General features: G+C 46.0%; 1 protein-coding gene across 15 annotated transcripts in view; it reads right to left on the bottom strand.

Annotated features, from left to right (window-relative positions):
• KALRN (kalirin RhoGEF kinase) overlaps positions 1–18684 on the bottom strand; it is a 446039-nt gene extending 427355 nt beyond the window's left edge. For 14 of the 15 annotated variants that reach the window (XM_015289980.4, XM_040703547.2, XM_015289981.4 and 11 more), the window contains exon 1: positions 18138–18462. In XM_015289980.4, the coding sequence (XP_015145466.2) occupies positions 18138–18210 (73 nt within the window). In that variant the 5' untranslated portion in view covers positions 18211–18462. Of the gene's footprint in view, positions 1–18137; positions 18463–18609 lie in introns of those variants that run through there. The other variant, XM_015289974.4, reaches the window with a different exon arrangement.
• Positions 18685–18931: the final 247 nt, after the last annotated feature.

Below are 18931 nucleotides of genomic sequence, written 5' to 3'. Positions count from 1 at the left end.
ATCATATCTGCCCCTTATCAGCAAGTTTAGAGGGCTGTGAAAACACACAGGGCATGTCTCATGTCAAGACCACATGTGTTACTAGCTCATAAACACCTGGAAAACTCTTCTGTTGGCCAGAAAATAATGCCTAACAAGGTCCCTTACAGTCACTGGAAGCAAGTGCAGTTTGGGAAAACCTTGAAGTTGTTCTAAATTGTCTGTAGGGGAAAAAGCAGCCAATACCTAGTTGGGCAGGAACATATCTACAATCTCATGTACTGTGCACAGCAACAGACTGCAAACTGATAAGTCAACACCCAGACTGGGAAAAATCAGCTTCATTTCTAGCCTTTTGAGTATTCCGTTATTTCCTGTAAAACGAAGCTATTGTCCAAACCTGGGCAGGCAGCTGAGCTCACCCACAGGTGAATTTGCTCAGCCTTGTTCAAGGCCTGCTCCGGCTGCAACAGAGCTGCATTCCACCCCCCCCCTCCCTGCAATCTGTCTCTTCGTCTGCAGGCAGGCGCTCCCTAACCCGGTTGTGTCAAAATGATCCAGGTTGGCTTACTATTTAAAAGCATGGAGGGCTTTCTTTAACCCAGATCGTTCTGACTGATTTGGGTTAGAGAAGGACTGCACGTGTGACTGCGACTGTAGACACCGACCCAGCAGCAGTGGGGATAGGGCCCAGGCACTCTGGCCTGGCTCGGGCTCAAAGCCTTTGAACTTGGCTCAGCTGCAAGCCAAGCAGCACATCTGGCCCCAGCTGTAGATACTGTCTGGGGAAAAATGGCATATGAGGTTGAATTCAGTGTCACAGATGAACTATGTACTGTAAAAAGTATGATTCATGGGAAACACCACTCAGCTTCCACTCCATTAGTACAAGAAGAAAAGATGCTGGTGCTAATGACCTTCATTTTCAAACCAAATTACTCATTTCAGGGTAACTGGGTTTGGGTTGTTAATACTACACAGCCATACACAGATAATGTTTTGCTTATGGAAGAGAAGCTTTGCAGCTCTTTAGGTATTCTTCCATTTTAAGATTCATCCTTCTGGAGCTGGAGCAACTGAAACAAATGCATGCTCAGCCACAGCTCAGGAGGTGACTGAAGCTGTGCTACTGTGAGATGCTCCCTGTTATCTGTAGGGTACCGAGGAAGTCTGGTTCCTTCTCTCCCCCTGCACTGACCACTGTCTTGCATATCAGAGTCCCTTCCAGGCTTCCCAGGCACAGATGACTAAGGGACCCATGCAAACACAGTCTGCATCATCACAGTGGAACAGTTTTGTATTCATCTTTCGTTTCCCTGCAAAATGAAGTCATCTCACATCCATGTCCAGGATCACATTCAAGTCTGTCACTAACAGTGAGACTCTGATAATCTTTTCCCCAAGCTTCTCACCTGGGCACACCCGACACCATCCTGCTCCAGAACTCTCTGCTACGACTGATGTGTGATCCAGATTGTATCTTCCTGCTGGGTAACATCACCATAAAACAGGTAATGATATTTCCTTGTTTCACAGAAGCTTAGTTAGACTGAATACGTTTGGCTTTGTAAAATTCATCCAGATCCAGAGATGAAAGATTATCTTTAGGTGCAAAGTGCTAAGTGATTGTTTGAATTTAAGAATACAGGAACTAGCAATCCAGAATTTGTCTGGGGATATTTTGAAGGATTAGACTCCTCAGATCCATTCAAGGGGGGGAAAAAAAGTTGTTGAGCATATACTTCAGAATAAAAGCATTTATCTGACATACAGCCAAAACCATTTTATCTCTGTAAGCAATCCTTAAACACTGCAGAATGCATTCACTGCTTTCATTACCAAATTACTTTTTAAAAGTTCAGCAGGTAATTGAAGTTCCAAATATCTTAAACTAGTTTGGCAACAGTGAGATTTCTTAATGGACTTGCTGTCCAAGAACTTCAGAGAAAAAAACCACACCGGTTGGATACTACATATATACCCTAAAATAACATGGATTCAATTTACACAAAGAAGCTGGCTTTTAAAAAGGGAAAACATTTGAAATGAAGAGTAAAGCTCTGCCCAGGAGGGGTTCCGTGATGTTCAAGCTTCAGCTCATATTCAAAACCATCGGGCAAAAAGTCCTGAGAATTTTTCAATGACACTCTGTCAGCCTAAATGCATTCCTATTGAACTCAGGGGCTGTTAATTTCAATGGAAAACTAATTAGGACAAAGCTGTCCCATATATTCTGTACTGTTAACATGTTCTCGTTACAACTGGAGGGCTCAAAATCCTTCCTCCTAGATAAAAAACCACCTTTTGTTGATTAGTTTCCCAACTCATTCAGCAGGAGCACTGACAAGAACGAGCCTAAGCCTGTCCCACACCCCAGGTCCCCTGCATTTAACCAGCACCTCGAGGCACGCAGAGTGCAGAGCAGTGTGGAGCCCGGGCAGCTGCCAGCTCCAGAGGTCTAATGAGGACTCTTGCCCTGCCTCCATCAATAGCTTTCGGCAAAGCATTTTCTGCCTCAGTTCCTCACATTTATAAAGTGGAGATGATGACAGTGTTCCGTGTTAACAACCGTTGTATGCATTGCTTTAAGTGTTATTATTGTATAGTGCTTTTCATCCACAGCCAATTACCCAATTCTCACAGGGAAACTGAGGCATGGAGTGATGCTAATTGCCTAATGTCACCCAGCAGGCCACAGCAGAATTAGGATGTCCATCTCCAGAATTTTGCATTACCCACTAAACTTATCTACAACCTTGATACGACAAGGTGAAAATTGGCTGGCTGTTTGTCCGGCACTATCAGACAATAGGACACTTGCTTTCTCCTGCTAGTATTGCTATTCACGTCCTATCCTGTTGCTGCTGTTCCTGCAGAGAAAGCACAGCGTTACATTTGTAAAATCACATTATATGGGAAGACACTGTGATGACAATCACAGGATTATGGTCTCACTGCAGGCTCCAGCAGCAGGAGAAACTGGTGATGATGTGGTCTGCTCACAGGCTAACACAGATAGCTTTAATGGCAACAAGAGGAGCACAAACAACAGGACCACAGGCTTTGCTTTTCACAGAAGCAATCTTTTCTTCTAGGATTACTCCAATGCAAAAATCCTTGTTCTGCAGTGACTCAGTTATCACAGCAAGGGGATAACCAGTGTTTAAGAAGAACAAGGAAAACTGAAGAACCTACACTTCCGACACAGAAAATATGAGATGCATGGAACAGAAAACCTAATAAAAGATGGCAGTCTTTCACATAAGACTCCTTTATCCAAGTTATGGTTTCTACTCATAAAGGCACAACCATTTCATCTCACAGGCATGCAACACTCATTCTTTTATCACAAGGTTACTGCCGAAGCATTTCCATCACAACAACATTCCTAAATGTAAATATAACCCCCAGGATGCATACAGCTTTATTATGAAATGTTGCTGACTGCAGGTAGAGCCATTAGAAATACCAACAGAGCTGTCCCAGCAGATAAAGCAAACCAGGCTATGCCTAAGAGAGAGCCTCAGAAAAGTGACGGATGCAGAATCTCAAGAGCTCCCAACAGAAAAGTTGGTGTGCCATAATTTACTCTGTATGAGCGCTACACACCAACAAGAAGAAAGCTGAAATATGGGGAAGGTTGCTACAGCTTGGGTCCAGTCAGCATCAGAACAAGCACCCATTGATTTGGAATATTAAAGAAAACCAGAGTCTGCCTTTCCCTTTCCTTGCACACAACAGGTGTTCCCTTATAAGCTCTTATCAAGCAGTGGAAATAGGAAAACTCTGCCTGGCCAACACGTGGTGTCTAACAGCTTATAAATTTCTTTAACGGCAATAACATCATTTTACAGTCCCTCTCACTCTGCAGGACTACAGCACACTTTGCCATCTTAAACAGTGAACTGTGACATGTGGGACCCACGTGTAGCTGGACAGGAAAAGCTGGGGATGTAGAAAGGCTTCCCCTAGGCATGCAGGCTGCAGCGTGACGCAGGCAAGCCTGTGTGTTCCCAAACTGCTTTGGCAGCAGGATGCCTCAACACGGTATCTGCATGTGCTGCCCCTGGCACAGAGTTTTCAGAGGCTGTAGATGTTTTACCTTGCCTAAAGCAAGAGAGGTGACACAAAGTCACTGGAGGTGCTAAGAACAAGAATCTTAATCTTGAAGCCCTATGGAAGAATCACAAGTACGAATTACCTCTCAGCACTAAAATGCATCGGTTTAGATGGGCAAATTCAGCAAATACTTATTGACAGCAGCGTTAGAAAGTATAATTTTAGAATAGAATATAATGCAGAAAAGCAAGAACTTGATATAGTTATTCCAAAGCATATCGTTGGAGGAATACAGTTATCCTATACAATATAGTTATCTAGCCAGGATATTGGGAACAAAGGCCTCCTTTCCAAAAACTGCTCGAGTTAAAGGGGATGCTCTTTGGTTGCTCCAATTGCTTCAAAACTGTAAAATTCCAGTTGTAACTTCAAACAAAATGCAGTTTTGGTATCTAGATGAATCTTTGGGACTCAAATACGTATGTGCCAATGACAGATCCAGCAACGTCTACACTGAAGGAACCCTGACGGCTTCCATCTAAACATCCATTTGCAGAGTCTCTGCAGGACACTACTATATGATAAACACCCCCACGACAAGCCTTCAGCTTTCCAATTAACATATTTATTTATTTATCTGTATGTAAAAGTGTGACATTGAAACAAACAAACAAACAACTTCTCTGAACATTAACACCTCCTAATCCAAAGCAATACATTACAGCTTTCCCATTTGATTCTGGAAGGAGAATAAACTCAAATTACTTCAGCACAGTGGAAATACTGTGTAGAATTACACAATAGAAACATTGGGACAGTTTCAAGAGACTGAACATGAGGCTTATATTTACTCCTACGTGCTGAATGCCTCCTGTGACAAGATAAAGCCAGGGCTGGTGCCCACTAGAGTGCTCCTATAGAGCTTCTGCATCCTCTGATGTTAAGAGGAAATGCACAAGGATGTGTCCAGACTAGATATAAGGAACCAATGCCACAACAGCTTGTGGCTTTCCAAATCAAGACCGTTCATCATCATTTGGTGTAACAGAGATACATGGTTTTGTAATGCGTGTTTTAAGGTCTTACATAGTACCTACTTACATCTGTAAGTCAATGGCAGAATTAAGGGGGAAACTTTTATAAATCACTGCATAAACTCTTCAGCCATGCAGGGATTTAAATCACTTTTTACAGATAGTCAAAATAAAAAACGTAATGGCATTTCATAAAAGGAAACAGCCACAATTCCAGACTCCCACTCCTTGAAGGGAAACAGGACAGCCAAGAAACTGGAATATTACAAACAGTTTTGCTCTTTCCAGCAGCAGACCTGAAACTCCCTCCACCACCAAGACAGCAAAGAAGCCGGACTGAAGAGGAAGAGAATAATTTGTTACTGCCTGATAAGTGATTGATACGCTATCCCTACCAAGCCAGGCAAAGATGGAGCCTCAGAGCCAGATCTGTTCAGGAAGCAGCCAGGACTGCAGTGATGAGACGGCCAGCAGGGACAGTCCTGTGGGCTCAGCACAACACGCGTGTGCCCAAGACCAGTTCAAATCAGGTCACAAAATCCAATTCATGAAAATAACCTTTTAAAAATAGACTGCTACAGTTGGCTAACTCGGAAACCTGAGTGCTTCGGGCTGCTGTCTGAGCTACTCTTCGCAGGGTGTCCGCGCACCAAAAAGAAAAGTAATGACTGGAAAAGCTTTAATCCAGTTCCTGGAACGGCTCTCATCCTAGAGAAAATACATCCATAGGCTGTAAGGGCAAAAAAGGGAGCCAGGAGAGGAGATCCTTTTAGAAGTCATTAGCTGCAGCTGTTAGCACCGCTGCACAGCAGACCCCAAAAAAAAAAATGGAGCTTAGTCCTGCTTTGTTCATGTGTGCACTTCATGTGCCTGCTGGTTAGGCACACCAAATCTGCCCTCTGTGCTATCCCATTAATGCCAGGATTTTCACTTTAATCTATAGAACGTTTCTGTCCTGTCCATTTGAAATTCAGCTATTCTGTGTGCACGCATAGGTCACTGCACCCCAGGAGAAGGAAAAGGGGAAAGGGATGATGGACTTCCCCCCCCCAGCTACCCTTGCTCAGGTCAACCAGAGGGACTCATTTGGATTCGAGACTTTCAGAGCCAGGTATGCTCTTTCCTTTATCTTCCAGACATACGTGAAAGGAAAGCTTTTGCTGGGGAGCTGCAGAAAGTAAAACAAATGAGAGCTGTGCTCTACAATGGAGGGCAATGCAAGGGTAACAGCATTTACTGGTGGAGGAGAGAGCTCCCCCAGCAATCCCTGCAGCCCACAGACCCACAGTTGCTGTCTGTGCCATACCTTGCACAGTCTCTTTCCCTAAATATAAGAATTACCAAGGTAACTTCCAAAGAGGAAGTTTTCCTTTCTGCTATATATTCCCCTTGGAATATATATATTGGCAACGTGACTTTATTTCTTGCCAGTCTGAAAATTACTCTTTGGAGTAGTGCTTATTCACATCTCTTTGTAATTCTCATTCACACCTCACCCAGGGAATGTTGCTGCTGCACACAGGTAGTAACTGCAATCCAGTTCTGAGTTCCTCAGAAGACCACAGGTATTTATTCCACTCCGAGAAACTCCACATTAAACAAACTGCTCCATTTGGAAAAGCAGCATGTAGCTTCCACATTCACTAGATGTATACCGAGAGGAAAAAGTATAAGGAAAAATGAGACCAAGGAAAGGAAATCGTATACTATGTTTATAGCTCCGTTAAAGTGAGCTGTGTGGAACCAGCCAGAAGGCACCTCCCCGTGCCCCCGAGTAACCAGTGCACCCATGGGAGACGTCCACGGCACAAACCTCAGGGCAGAGCACTTGGATCTGTAGCAAAAGGGAACCTGGCACTCGTAAAAGACCAAACAAAGCAGGATCGGAGCTCTGAATGGTTCCTGACAGCATTCGCTTCAAGAAGAGATCTCTGTAAAATATGGAATATATTACCAAACCTGGCTGGAAAGCAAAGCATTTTTAGGTAGGTGGAACTTTTTAACAGCATGTCATTAAATCACTCTTACATTTAGCATTTAATAGATGTAACTTTCACAGCAGCACACTCATTATGAAGAAAGCACAAGGGACTGTACCAAACAGCAAGCAGAATGGACCCAGCACCCGAGTGCCTCATTTTTTTTAAGCATTTGGATACCATGGTGATGAGAAACGTCATCTGGATGCCTTAACACATTAAATTACAAATATTCTCACTCTGCTACCAGTCCTCTGGCCCCATCCTCACCTGAGTCTGTCAGCTGAACACAGGTCGGAATTTCTGCCTGGGTAAATTACTGCAGCTCCTCTGCTGTCGCTGGCATCGGGCCATTTTTTGGACCAGATGTGGGTCTGACCTATGTATACTTAGAGAGTCAGTGTAATAAATATCTTAAAGCCATTTGACTGGCTGGTGTGGACACAGGAAAGGTGCGTTAATCCCATTTCCAAGACTAAGAGCAAACTGTACAACCTGTCTGAAGTAGGTCACCTGCATCCATATATAGGTGCCCGCGTGGAGTGGTTTAAGGAGAGCTGAGTGTTTGCACACCGAGCTGATGTCACCGTCGCTTTAGCCGTGACTTTTGACAGTCCTGAGGTACAAAGGGATTGGTGTGCTTTTCCTGGCCCCATGACCCAGCAATGCAAGTTAAAGTCGAGCAGAGTTGTCAGGATGTGCTCCGTGAGCAGAATGTTGAGTTTACACACACACACACAAAAAAAGAAGTGCACGAAGCCCACATAACTTCAAGAAAACCACTTCTGTGCCTCATTATCCCCCTTACGCAAATGGGCTTTGTAAGACTTCCCCATTCTACACAAACACTGTCACTATTCAGGTGTTTTGAAATGTTTTACTAAATCTTTACTAAATCTGCGCCATTATCTCCGTTATCTGTGTTGTTATCTCTATTGCTACGTGACACCAAGGAGTGGTGAGGACGGCTCAGGCAGGCAATGTAACTGCTGGTCATCCTGCACATCTCCAGCACTGTTTGACCTCCCAGGGAGAAGCTGTAGGTGTTCAAATGACAGCTTCTTAAGTGGGAACCCACCAGCCTCTGGTTTTGAACCATCACACGTGACCATCAGAAGTCTCAGGCAAAAACACTGCAATGGAGCTGAAGCTGAATCAAGCATTGAAACCAATTCCAATCACAGCAACCAGGGCCAAGCTGCCAGTTACACCTGTGTAACTGGCACAGCTCAGTGATGTAGACAAGCAGGTTTCCCCCCCCCTTTTTTTTTTTAAATCTTTTCCCATGATAAGGACTTGTACGCTGAGAAGCACTGTTACAGATTCTCACTGCCACGCAGATCAGTTTTAATTGATCTGAACCCATCTGGTTTTTCCTCTGCTCAGTTTTAGCACCAGAGGTGTTTTAAACCAGCATCAGCAACTTCCTCCAGGCCCCCAAATAGTTAAAGACCATTTCTTTAGGAAATTGATAAATAACCTGCAGAAGCAGACAGATAACAGAGCAGCAGGAACCTGTGAGAGATAGCTGCCCTATTTCACACCCCAGCTAACTTTCAAGCAGGATTGAGCTGAACTGGAGCAAGCTGCTAACCAGAGGATCACACACCACGGATCTGAGTCCTTGAAGCTCACAAGATCATTACTATTCACCCGGCAGGCCTGACTGACTCCTTCGGACTAAATTTATCTGAATGCCTCAGACTGACTCTATTAGCATCACTTCTGAACTCTGCTTCAGCACAGAAAAGCAGAGCAGGAAAGTTAAATTGCTGTGAACGCAGTGGCAGTCAGATCCAAGGAGACCGGCTCTTCATGACATCTTTCTGCAAACAAGAGGCATAAAATGGGAAGCAGGAGGATTAGGGCTCAGTGTCTCTGCTTCATAGGCAAATGCCTTATCTCTGCAGCATCAAAGCAAGGCAGGCATTGGGTACAATCACAACTGAAAGACTGCAGCGTGACTGTAACAGTCTTAGATGGCGAGGGGAATCTCCTGCTGGAGAAAACCCTACTGGTTTTCATGTACTGTGCAGTACCTCGTATGGCCACCTTCCTTATTGTGAGCATGGCACATGCACAGGCTTGGCCTGTTATCTCCTTTAGCTACGCACGCTGCCAGAATCTGATGACATTTTCCTGACATCAGAAATCCTACCTTTGGCTTTCCATCCTGAGAGCTACGTACAGCTCTAATCAAACCTCTTATTGTCTCATTTCTGTGATTTCCTTTGGCTTCTGACCTTCCCCACACTGACATCACCATTTCCCTTCCACATAGGATGCAAGCTGCGGCTGCTTTCCCAGCAAAGTGCCTTCCAGCTCTGCTCTGAAGCACTCTGCTGGAAAACCTTGTTCCTTTCTTCCATGTATTGCAGGCTTCCCTATATTTTCTCATTTCTCTGCCCCTTACTGCGTTGCTCTCAGCCATTCCCTGTGCTCCACATCCAGTGTCAAATTCCCTGATGCCATGGGCTTGTCCTTCAGACACATTTAAAAGCAGAGCAGAGTGAACGACAGCCTTTGGTTAAATGAATTTCCAGTCCACTCCACAGCTCCTATTGTAAGTACTTCATGGCAGAGACCATCTTTTTGTTCACATAGCATCCGTTTCAGAAGGAACTAATCAGCAACCGAGACAATAACAGAAGTAAACACCAGCAGAGGACCATCGTAACACGATGACAATATTATAGGGCCCAAAAGAGATCAGCCCAATAGAAAGATTCAGTATTGCAATTCTTCCAGTGGTCTCCTGGCCCTGCAGCCTCAGGAGCTGCACAGACTGACAGGTTCAGCCCCGAAGGGCCTGCTGAAGCCAGCAGCAACCCACTGCAACTCTGCATCTGGAATTTCCACTAAACCTGTCCTGTGGGAAAAGGCAGTAGTAAACAGTGGAAGAGAAACACAGTCCAGACGTTTCCACAGAAAGTAAATCTGCTACCACAGAGTGCTGCGTATTTCTTGTTAGCTATTATTTTTAACCTCTTACAGATTTATTTTTACTACAATTTAAATGTATCTGTTATATGCCATAACATTAGTATTACGAGGCACGGTAAAATACTGAAATATCCTAGGCACTTTGATGGTATTTTACAAAACAGAGTGTTAAAGCCGGTGGGGACTGTGGATCACCACAGCAGCCACCAAAGCAATGACCCCATTACAGCTTTCCTTCCTAAACCCTCTTAATGAACAATGGAAAAATCACCCAAAATCATGCAATTAGTCCCAAAGCTGTTGTGTGTTTCCATCTTGCCATTAAATTAGGAGTGAGAAAAAGGAATTACTTACATCCAAAGGCATGATGATCTGTGCAGCTACCAGGATGTATGTAGGCACGAGCCTTGAGCTCCCAGAGCCCCCACAGACCTCACGCCAAGAGGACATTTAACATGAAAGCTACCTGGGACTGACACATACCCTGAGAATTTCCATTCCATTTTTTTAATTAAGCTGTTTTAAATAAGTGAAAGTTTGTCTGAATAAGTGGTTCAGGATTTGGCTGTATAGTATATTCTCTATTAAGTCTAATGTAAGACATTTAAATACATAAATTATGTCGTCATCGATCAACTTTTCAGTGACGTACAACTGGTGGTTTATTCACAACCAGGCAAACTACTGCAGAGTTTCTTTCCAGCCTTTTCAAAAACGCTACCACAAAGCTTTGTTTCCAGCTCAGATGCTGTTTGGCACGACATTTTGATATTTACTTAAAAGATCAGTGAAAAACACGCACAGCTAATTTTCCTAAGTGCTATACCAGTGTCTCTGGGGGCTGTGTGTTTGCCCACCTTCTCGTGCAGTAATATGATTTGCCCCCAGCTAATAAAGCATGCCTCATGTTAGCTAAGGCAAAGAGGTTAGTTAGTGTCCCCCTTCTTTCTTGAATTATATATTCATGGCAAAATGCTAAAGATGAGAAAGAGCATTTTAAAAGTACGTGCATACATATATATATATTATATATATATACACAGACATACATATATTAACCATGTGAGATACAAGCTGATAATCCCGGCAGACCTCCTTTTTCTTCCTCATTGCCCCGTGGTTTATCATGTCCAATTAGCCATCTGCCATGCCTGCCCTGCCACACAAAGCGGCCGCTCTCCTCCCCGCAGCCCAGCAGCAGGCCATTGTCCTGACTGACAGACAAGCAGACACCATTGTCCCCAGCAGCCACTGGCTCCCAGCATGGACTGCTGGTCGCAGTGAGAGCACCCAGGTACACTCTGGGAGCCAGGAACTACGCCAGTAGCACCAAAATCATCAGGAAGGCTCTTTTTGCAGCATGTATTCTAATTTCAGGTAATAAACCAGCCAAAGCCAACTCCCACTCCTCCTATCCCACTGCAACAGGACATGCTGCCTTACCCAGTGCTCACCTTTCAAAGGAAGGCTCACAATCCCCATGAGAACGCAACATCCTTGAGTGAAATCCTTCCTTTTAATGATTTTTATTTTGAAGATAAAGCATATCTTCTGCCACTTCAGCAGAACTTACTACACACACGCAGAAGAGCTTAAAAAACCTGAAAGCTCAAGTAAGTCTACATGGGTACCATTTACACCAACAAGGTTAATTTAATTTCTCTCCCAAACAACATTCACTCACCCTTTTTCCCAAGGCCACTTCACTTACAGAAATGACCAGAGCAGCTGGTCTGCCAGCCACTGAGATCTTAAATTGAAGATCATTTCCTCTTATTATTCTCAGCAAAGCATGATGTGACCTTACACTAAAAACTACAGTCTGCCTAATTACGGTAGTTTTGTTCCATCAGTGAAACTGCAATGCTGGCTCAGATAGTTAAGGTTACGAAAAGGGAATTTCATTTTCAGCCTTAGAGACAATTTGTTGCCTTGAAGAGGGAGCATGACAAATTACACCCGTGTACCTCAGTCATTGTGCTGTGTAATATTTGAAGACAGTCCTAGGTTTTAGTTACAAAGCCACATAATGTTGATAAGAGAGAAGGAACCCCAGTAAGACAATTTATTCTAGGCAGCAGTTAATGAAAGTGAGCAAACAAAAATGCATATTTCTATTAAAAAGCAGAAACAGAATTAGCTCCTAAGCCTTTGATTAGGAAACAGGAATTATTTAACCTTCAATTTTTTACATGGTATTTCACACCCCAGTATAGAACATACATAATTTGAGTATATCTGTTTTATTCTTAAGTGTATCGTTCAAAATATAATAAATGAAAAGTGACTGAAATGGATGTTATTCCTCAGAAGTCACACACACAACTTTTACAATGACTTACAACAGAGAACAATCCTTCTCCTGAGTTCAAACGCTAGGCTCATTCTGCACCAGATCCGAAATACAGTACTAAAACATAAATATATTGCTGAAATATTACTCCATCCTCAGCCCAGAACACAGTGAGTCCTATTTCAACAAGCCGCAGCCCATATCTTGCACAGGTGACTGACTTGAACCTAGATTTATGACTGCTGCTGCAGTGCCAGGGCCAAGTTCTGTTTCCTGGTTACATCAGTGAAAATTCCCAAACAATTCCTCCAAAGTCCCCTGGATCTGTGTGACAGTAACACAGTCTAAGAGGTGAGTAGAAAAAGAGATTCACAATATTAGGATTTTTCTTTTATAGCCCTCTGCACTGTAGGGTTCTCCATGCAGACAAGTCTATTGGACTTCTGTTTGCCTTCTCTCTTCCTATCCAGCTTTCTTTTGCAACACGTATATCATAATATTCGCTGTTATTCTTGCCAGAGTTGCTAGGCAAGACTCCCCAAATGGCACAGGCCTTCCAGTTAAACGCAGGGCATGCGTGCCACACAAGCCTGTAAAACCAGGGTTGTTTATCCAGAGAAATAATAAAAGCAGAACAGCAATCCAAATCAAACAAAAGCACAAATACCTCTAAGTTGTTTCACGACTTACTTTAGGTTTCAGTCGTAAAACGTACAGCGCTATGGGTTTATAAGGCCTAATACTCCATAAGCATTTTCTTTGATGCAACTATGAAGTACTTATAAATACCGCTGAGTACGACACGGCACACGTCGCCATGGAGCAATAAAGCAGCTCTACATCCATAACCAAACTTCCTAGGGACCACAAGGTCACAGCAGCTGGAACAACAAAATACTTCATCCTGAGCCTTCCAGAAGCCCAGAACACCTGTCTGGCTGCAGGGGTCCCCAGAGGGCTCTTAACACGGAGGGGTGTGCTTGAAGAGGGGGAATCCACAACAAAACATATAAAATAAATCAAAGTGTCTCCAAATTCAGCCCTCGTGTTTTCCTAGCCCCTTATTATGAGACCTGACACAATGCAGGGGATGGCGCAGAGGGGAACAGCAAAGTTACATTTTCCTCTTTGATGGAAAGACTTCAGGATAGCACTTTGCTTCTTTTGGAGCTTTGCCCTAAAGTCAGGTGAAAGCAATTGGCCCTCCCCCCCCCCCCCCCCCCCCACTCAATTACACCCGCAGGTGCCACATCAAATCTACCTGCAGCACCTGTGAACATTACTGGTGCCTGTGCTCCAGTCTTACTTGCACTACTTCACCCTGCTTTGGGAATCAAGGGCTGTGAGGCTCACTATTTCCCAGCCCTGAACAGAAGCAAGGTGTAACGAGCCTTTTCCTCTGGAAGCAACTCCATTCAATAATTTACATCAAACAGAACAAATATCTTCCTGCAGGACTATAACACAATGCACTCTCAGCCACAGGCAGTACATTACAAATGACTATCAGGTGACAACCCCAATACCTCGTTCATATACCTGAGCAAGGAAAGTGAAGGAACACTCCTCTGAACACCTTTTCTGAACTAAATCCCTGATTTAAATCACTCCCTTCCAGGATCAGACAACAGAGATCCTTCCCCTTTTGTCACAAGGCTCCCCAGATCAGCAGATTCTGCCCCATTTGTGATCAGAACCCTAGGAGCCCCACAGAGCAGCAGAGCAGAGCCATGCAGCCCAACATGCTGACAGGGATTTGGGACGATGTGGGTCCACACGTGAAATGACACAACTGTCCTGTTGCCCACATCAGTCACAAGAAAAAAAAGAAAAGAAAATAAGGAAATAAAGGAACAAACCTCATATTCCTGACAGGGTCAGAGGTCAGAGCCTCCAGAGAGCAGTAGGGATTTTAATTAACAGCATCACCTTCAAGAATATTGGAGCTTTCCAAATGGTGTGTACAACCTGACAGCCCTTCTACACCAGCCATCCTTTATCAATGTGCATCACCAGACCTTATGAATTATAAAGTCTCAAGGTGAGGAGGCCATGCGTCACCCAAAGACTTCACCCCCAATGACAACGAGACTGAATCAATTCATCTGCTCTGTGAGGAGACACTTGATTCCATCAACCTCAAGGAACACTTCTGTGCAGCCATCACTTCAAGCACATCTATTGATCACACAGCCTGGCCACTGCCAATCATTTTTAAGTTATTTAGTAGCGGAGTTGCCAGCCACTTGTGCACAAATGAACAATGCTGGAAGTCTAACGGGCTGGTGGAGGGCTGAAAACAAATGGAATAATTCATAGCAGCCAAAGGAGATGGAGTAGTATCAATTTTCAGCTCACCCACAGGAAGTATCAAAGACAGATCGGGCATCTTCACATCAGATGTAATCAATGTTATACTTAAGTGCCAGAAAAAAATAATTTAGAAAACGGTACTGCTAGCAGACAGTAAATATTGATGATTGACCCTTCAGTAATCAGGAGTTCGCTAAGTTGTTCTGACAATGACCTCTATAAATCTTTAATGTATTGGAAAAGGATTTTCCCATATGCTGGACCTCTGCTTCCAAACCACACTGCAGAAATTCCTGCAGCTCAGGCGCAAAGACAAAGCTTTCCCCCTGTGTCTCTAACCAAGGGATGTCTGCTATTTGTACAGATACAAAGAGACCTACTTTATGTCTGAAACAACAGGTATTTGGATTCAGTTCTGTGCAACATAAGAGCTTCAGTCACATTTAATATAGACAGCTGAGAGCTCTAGAGAACTTGCTCATATTTCATTATCTGTCACTAAAATAGACATAAGAAACTTAATAAGATATACCTAGGCACAGATTTCGTTTCTTACTCAAACATGAGCTCAAACAGAAGCAATAGACTCAGTGCAGAAATTGCTGCCTTGATCCAGCAGCCTCTGTTATCCTGGAAATCTGAGCTGGAGGTTGCAATCCTCATTTCTGCCCTTAAGGTCCCTCTGCCTGGTGAAACCTATCCCAGTTACATGGGAGCAATTCTCTAAAAGACAGAATTGCTCTTTGCACATATGTGATGGTAAAAAATTCAACCAGTCCTTTGTATCTCTAGGGATGCTTAACTGCATTTCAGCATCAACCACACAGGTGTTAAATCCATGCTTTTCTTAAAGCCATTCCTAGCTCTCACCCATAGATGCTCCAGAACAGGTCTGCCTTTATTACCCTGTGTTAATTACCTTGTTTTTATGTTCCACATACAGTTCAGAGACCTGTTGTTTCAATTGTTAGAATCACTAAGGGAGCTCTCTGTCCAGTTTTGGGTGCTGCTGGTGCAACACTCCAGCACAGCGCCATTCCCAGCAGCAGCCCTGTTGGTCCCAGCAAGCAGCAATTGATCCTCCCGGCTCCAGCACAGACTGTCTGCTTGCTAAAAGCCTCCAAGTGAGATATTACTCCTTTGGAGTCCATTTTTTTTCACTGAGAGCAATGAGTTCATGCTTTGCTGTGTAGTAGCAGTGAATTCAGGAAGTTTATGCATCCTAGTGTATGCTTATGCTGGTGAAGCAGCTACTCTTTAAGCCACATAGGTTCATACTTTATTTGCTGCGGATGGGCAGGAGCACAAAAGACACCATAGTTATGCTTGACAAATCCAGAATACAAGTCAGAACACAAGAAGTAAAAGGAAAAAGCTCACACTGAGTGAAAAAGGCTGCTGAGCTTATCCAAGTCTTTGCAGCTATGACAAACCAGACTCCATCTCCCTCCCAGTCCTTGTTCAGTCACTGATGGGGAAAAGAGGAACATAAGAGTCAGCAGCATCTGTCTGCAGCTTCCCTCTGAAGCCCCTCAGTGGTTGACCTCCTGCCACCCTGTGAGACCAACCCCAGCTCCAGCACAGCCTCGAGGAACAAACACTACACAAACAGTGCAGAAAGCCAACGTTTAAATTTCATGAGCCACGCCTGCTATCATTTGCTTTCTCCCCGTTCCTCAGTGAGTTGCCTGGTCATCGTAACAGTTGACAATCAAAATGAGTTACTAAGATTTTGCCATGTCACCCTTTGCACGCAAAATGCTACGTTAGCAGTACAGAAGCAAGAATTCTGTAAGCTCCTTCACTGAAGCTTCACAAGGTAGAAGAGCCAACCGACAGGAATGGTCTATGCATACATGCTTTGGCACAAGCATCTGGCATCCCTTCCAAACCCATATTTCTATGCTTTTGTTTCCTCCAGAAACATCAAGAGACCGAAGCAGGCAGCAGCATATCTGTGATTCTACAGGTGAAATTGCTGGTGAAGAAGGCAGAGGGGAAGAAATGCCTCGTCATACGATTATTCTCTGTGCCTTTTCCTCGTTTCAGAAATGCTTCCTTCATACAAGCTAGACAGACCTGGCTCTCTCCAAATTCAATTCTGTTAACATGCTTATGCTGAGGAGGCAGCGTCACAGGGAAATGAATTAGCACGGAGGAAGGAGAGTAGAAAAGGTGGGGAGAGCCTTAAGCAGCATGTTTCTAAAAAGAAAATTAATGCCATTTTTCTTTTGCTTGTTGTGTTTGTTCGGTTTTTTAAAACAAGTCTTTAGTTGCCCACAAATGCTGATGTTGTGAAGGCTTGGGAAATGAGCTTGTAACCAGGTGAGCTATCAACAGGCAAATACCCTATGACTTGATGGCTTGTGGATCACAAGATACACATAGCCAGACCTGGTTACAGCTATCCCCCAAATCACAGGCTTTTCACACATATGGGGTGCAGGGAGCTGCTTCAGGATTTAACAACTTTAAAGTTTTGGTGATTACACAATTGCTTGGGTGGTGTTTTGTAGGTTTTTTGTGTTTTGTAACTGGATCTCATATCACACTGTAGCTAATGAGCAGGTAGATGGAAGAAAGCAGCTGAAAAGCAAAGTCTTGACAAACAGCTGTGCCAGTAAGTATCAGCCTTCACCCCCAAGGGTCAATCCCCTTATGAAACAAGCATTTAATCCTTTACAATTTTTAATTAAAAATCTACCAAGAATCCTGTAATACTTTCTCGAGATTCTGATTCTGTCGGGGGAGTGCTGACCACAAGTTGCTTCAGTAGAGACGTTGATCCCGTGTAAATCCGTGTTTCAAAGCTGAGGGCTACCAAACCACGGGTGGGTGATGCGGCACGTCCCCATCGCCCACAGCATTTAACTAATCGCTGCATCACTAACGAAGGCCCCCTCCCCGCTCCGCCGCAGCCCAGCGACCCTACTGCTCTACTTCAGCATCCTCTGAAAGCAGAGGGCGGAACGCACTCTCCCATATCCTTGAGACATTTGGCGAGCTCAGCATCCCCGGGGAGCAACGGGCGAGCGCTGCCCGAGGCTCCCCCGCCCTGGTCGTCCACCCGAAGGCGGCAGGAGGGAGCCGAGCCGTGCCGGGCAGACAGCCGGCTCCGCGTTCCCGAACCGGCCGGTTCCCGGGTGGCTGCCACTGCTCTCGGGGCTAAGCCCAGCCAGCGCAGCCTCCCTCAGGGCTCCGTTAGGCGGATCGCTTCGAGCATCCCCGCGGAGCTTTTGTGCCTGCCGGGGGCGGGAGCCCAGCCGGTCCCCTCCCGCCCTGGCCGGCGGTGGGAGGGCAGCCCCGTGCGGCGGCTCCGCAGCAGCAGCATCCTCCCGGGGGCGGGAGAGGGCCCGGGCAAGCCGAGCCGAGAGGTCTGCGGCGGACAAAGCAAAAAGACGGGCGGGGAACCCCTCTCACATCGACCTCCCGAGGCTCCGTAGCCGCCGGTGCCCGCACCGCCGCCAGCCCCGCATCCCGCGGCAGAGGCAGGGCCCGATGCTGCCCCGGCCCCTTCCTCCCCCGCGGCTCCCCTACCTGTTCGGAAGAAAGCATCCACCTCCGAGTCGGGGACAGCGCCTTCCTCCGCCGCCCCTTCGGTGGGATTCATGGCTGGGGGAGAGGAGGCGGCGAGCCCGGCGGCTGGTAATATCCAGTGAGTTAGGGAGGAGGAGAGCCGAGACAGAGAGAAAAAGAGGGAAGGAGGGAGGGAAGAGAGGAGGGAGGGAGGGATGGAGGCGCGTTTAGCAGCGAGCCCAGCCGAGCACCGCCCGGCTCATCCCTTCCGCGCTGCCTGCGGGGCGGCTGCCCCGGGGCTCAGCTGAGCTGCGCTGCCCGCGGGCTGCGCTGGGCTGGGCTGCCCGGGGCGGGGTGCCGAGCGCCGTCGCCAGCCCCCTCCCCTCCGCCCGCTATTGTTCCGCTCCGTGCCCCCCCCGCCGCCGCCGCGCTGCCCCTCGCTGCGCTGCCAGCCCGGCCCGGCCCCCGGCAGCCGCCCCCGCCGCTTCCCTACCGGCGCTTCCTGAGCCGGGCCGGGCGCGGAGCCCGCAGGGCAGCCTCTCCGCGGGGCGCGGTCGCTCCGCGCAGCAGCGCGCACCGGGCGGGCTGGGGCGGGCACAGGTGCGGGCTGGGACGCCCCAGATGGAGCCTTGTTTTGTTGTTGTTGTTTTTATATCTTGCCCCTGTGCGCTCCGCAGCCACACGTCTGTGCATCACGCTGCCATGTCTCCCCTCGAATGAATAACCGCGGGGTAAGGCATGAGGCTGTCGGCTGGGCAGGTAGTGGGGGACTCAAAGTAATCACTAGGGTGGCTATAGAGAAACCTCTCCCTTTA

The sequence above is a fragment of the Gallus gallus genome, chromosome 7 (assembly GCF_016699485.2).
Source record: "Gallus gallus isolate bGalGal1 chromosome 7, bGalGal1.mat.broiler.GRCg7b, whole genome shotgun sequence".
NCBI lineage: Eukaryota > Metazoa > Chordata > Aves > Galliformes > Phasianidae > Gallus > Gallus gallus.
Note: the sequence above shows the minus strand (reverse complement) of the source record. Positions and strands in the feature narration are given on the sequence as shown.